Source organism: Haliaeetus leucocephalus, unplaced genomic scaffold (genome assembly GCF_000737465.1).
Source record: "Haliaeetus leucocephalus isolate CR32 unplaced genomic scaffold, Haliaeetus_leucocephalus-4.0 Scaffold214, whole genome shotgun sequence".
Lineage (NCBI taxonomy): Eukaryota > Metazoa > Chordata > Aves > Accipitriformes > Accipitridae > Haliaeetus > Haliaeetus leucocephalus.
Genome location: NW_010972650.1, coordinates 710,767 through 711,935, shown reverse-complemented (window position 1 = coordinate 711,935; position 1,169 = coordinate 710,767). Strand labels below are relative to the sequence as shown.

General features: G+C 67.4%; 1 protein-coding gene across 1 annotated transcript in view; it reads left to right on the top strand.

Moving 5' to 3' along the window:
• The window catches only part of FMNL3 (formin-like 3), an 8,616-nt gene that overhangs the window by 4,052 nt on the left and 3,395 nt on the right, over nucleotides 1-1,169 (top strand). The window contains exons 11-14 of the mRNA XM_010566568.1: nucleotides 22-37; nucleotides 225-293; nucleotides 558-682; nucleotides 771-973. Of these exons, the coding sequence (XP_010564870.1) occupies nucleotides 22-37; nucleotides 225-293; nucleotides 558-682; nucleotides 771-973 (413 nt within the window). The remainder of the gene's footprint in view (nucleotides 1-21; nucleotides 38-224; nucleotides 294-557; nucleotides 683-770; nucleotides 974-1,169) is intronic.

Below are 1,169 nucleotides of genomic sequence, written 5' to 3'. Positions count from 1 at the left end.
CCACCCCCCCTGCCACCCCCTGCACCCCCGCTCCCAGGTGAGGATGGGGGAGTCTCTGGGGCATCCCCAAAACTGCAGCATCCTGGAGCTGGGCATCCCCAGGACATGGGGGGGGGCTCCGGAAACGGGGTGTGCCTGGTGCTGGACCACTCCCGAAGCTGGGGGGTCCCCAAAACTGGGCCATCCCTGCTGGGGCACGGTCTCACCCTCACCTTCCTTCGCAGGCAAGTGCCCCCCAGCCCCGCCGCTGCCCGGGGCTTCACCCTCCATCGCTCTGACCGTCGGGCTCTCGGGTAGGTGGGGAGGGTGCGGGGACCGTGGGGATGGGGACAGTGCAGGGATGGTGGGGACAGAGAAGGGGGAGGCTTGCAGGCACCAGGGTGTCGGGGTTGCAGTCACCAAGGGACGGGTGCAGGGACCATGGCACAGGGATGGGGTGGCATAGAGGATGGTGACAGCCTGGGGACCAATGCACCGGACTTGGGTGGCTCAGGGTGGGCACAGGATATGTCCCCCTGCCCCGGTGGGGGCTAAGCCGGCTCCTGCTCCGCTGGCAGCCATCCGGATCAAGAAGCCCATCAAGACCAAGTTCCGGCTGCCCGTCTTCAACTGGACGGCGCTGAAGCCCAACCAGATCAGTGGGACGGTGTTCAGCGAGCTGGATGATGAGCGAGTGCTGGAGGTGAGCCCAGCACCCTCAGCCCGAGCGGCTGGGTGGGTGCCACCGCCGCTGCTCCCACCTCTAAGCCCCCATCTCCTTGTCCCACCAGGATCTTGACCTGGAGCGCTTCGAGGAGCTCTTCAAGACCAAAGCGCAGGGTCCGGCCCTCGACCTCGTCTGCGCCAAGAACAAGGCGTCGCAGAAGGCGGCCAGCAAGGTGACGCTGCTGGAGGCCAACCGGGCCAAGAACCTGGCCATCACCCTGCGCAAGGCGGGCCGCGGCACCGAGGAGATCTGCAGGGCCATCCACACGTACGTGCCCCCACGCTGGGGTGCAGCAGAGTGCTATTGGGGGGGCTGATGGGCTTGCTGGGGTGCAGGGGGGCTAGGCAAGGTGCAGGGTGGCTGGTTGGGATGCAGAGGGTCAGGCGGGATGCGTGGGGGCTGGTTGGGGTGCAGTGGGGCCAGGGAGGGTGCTGGGGGGGCTGTTTGGGCTGTAATGGGACCA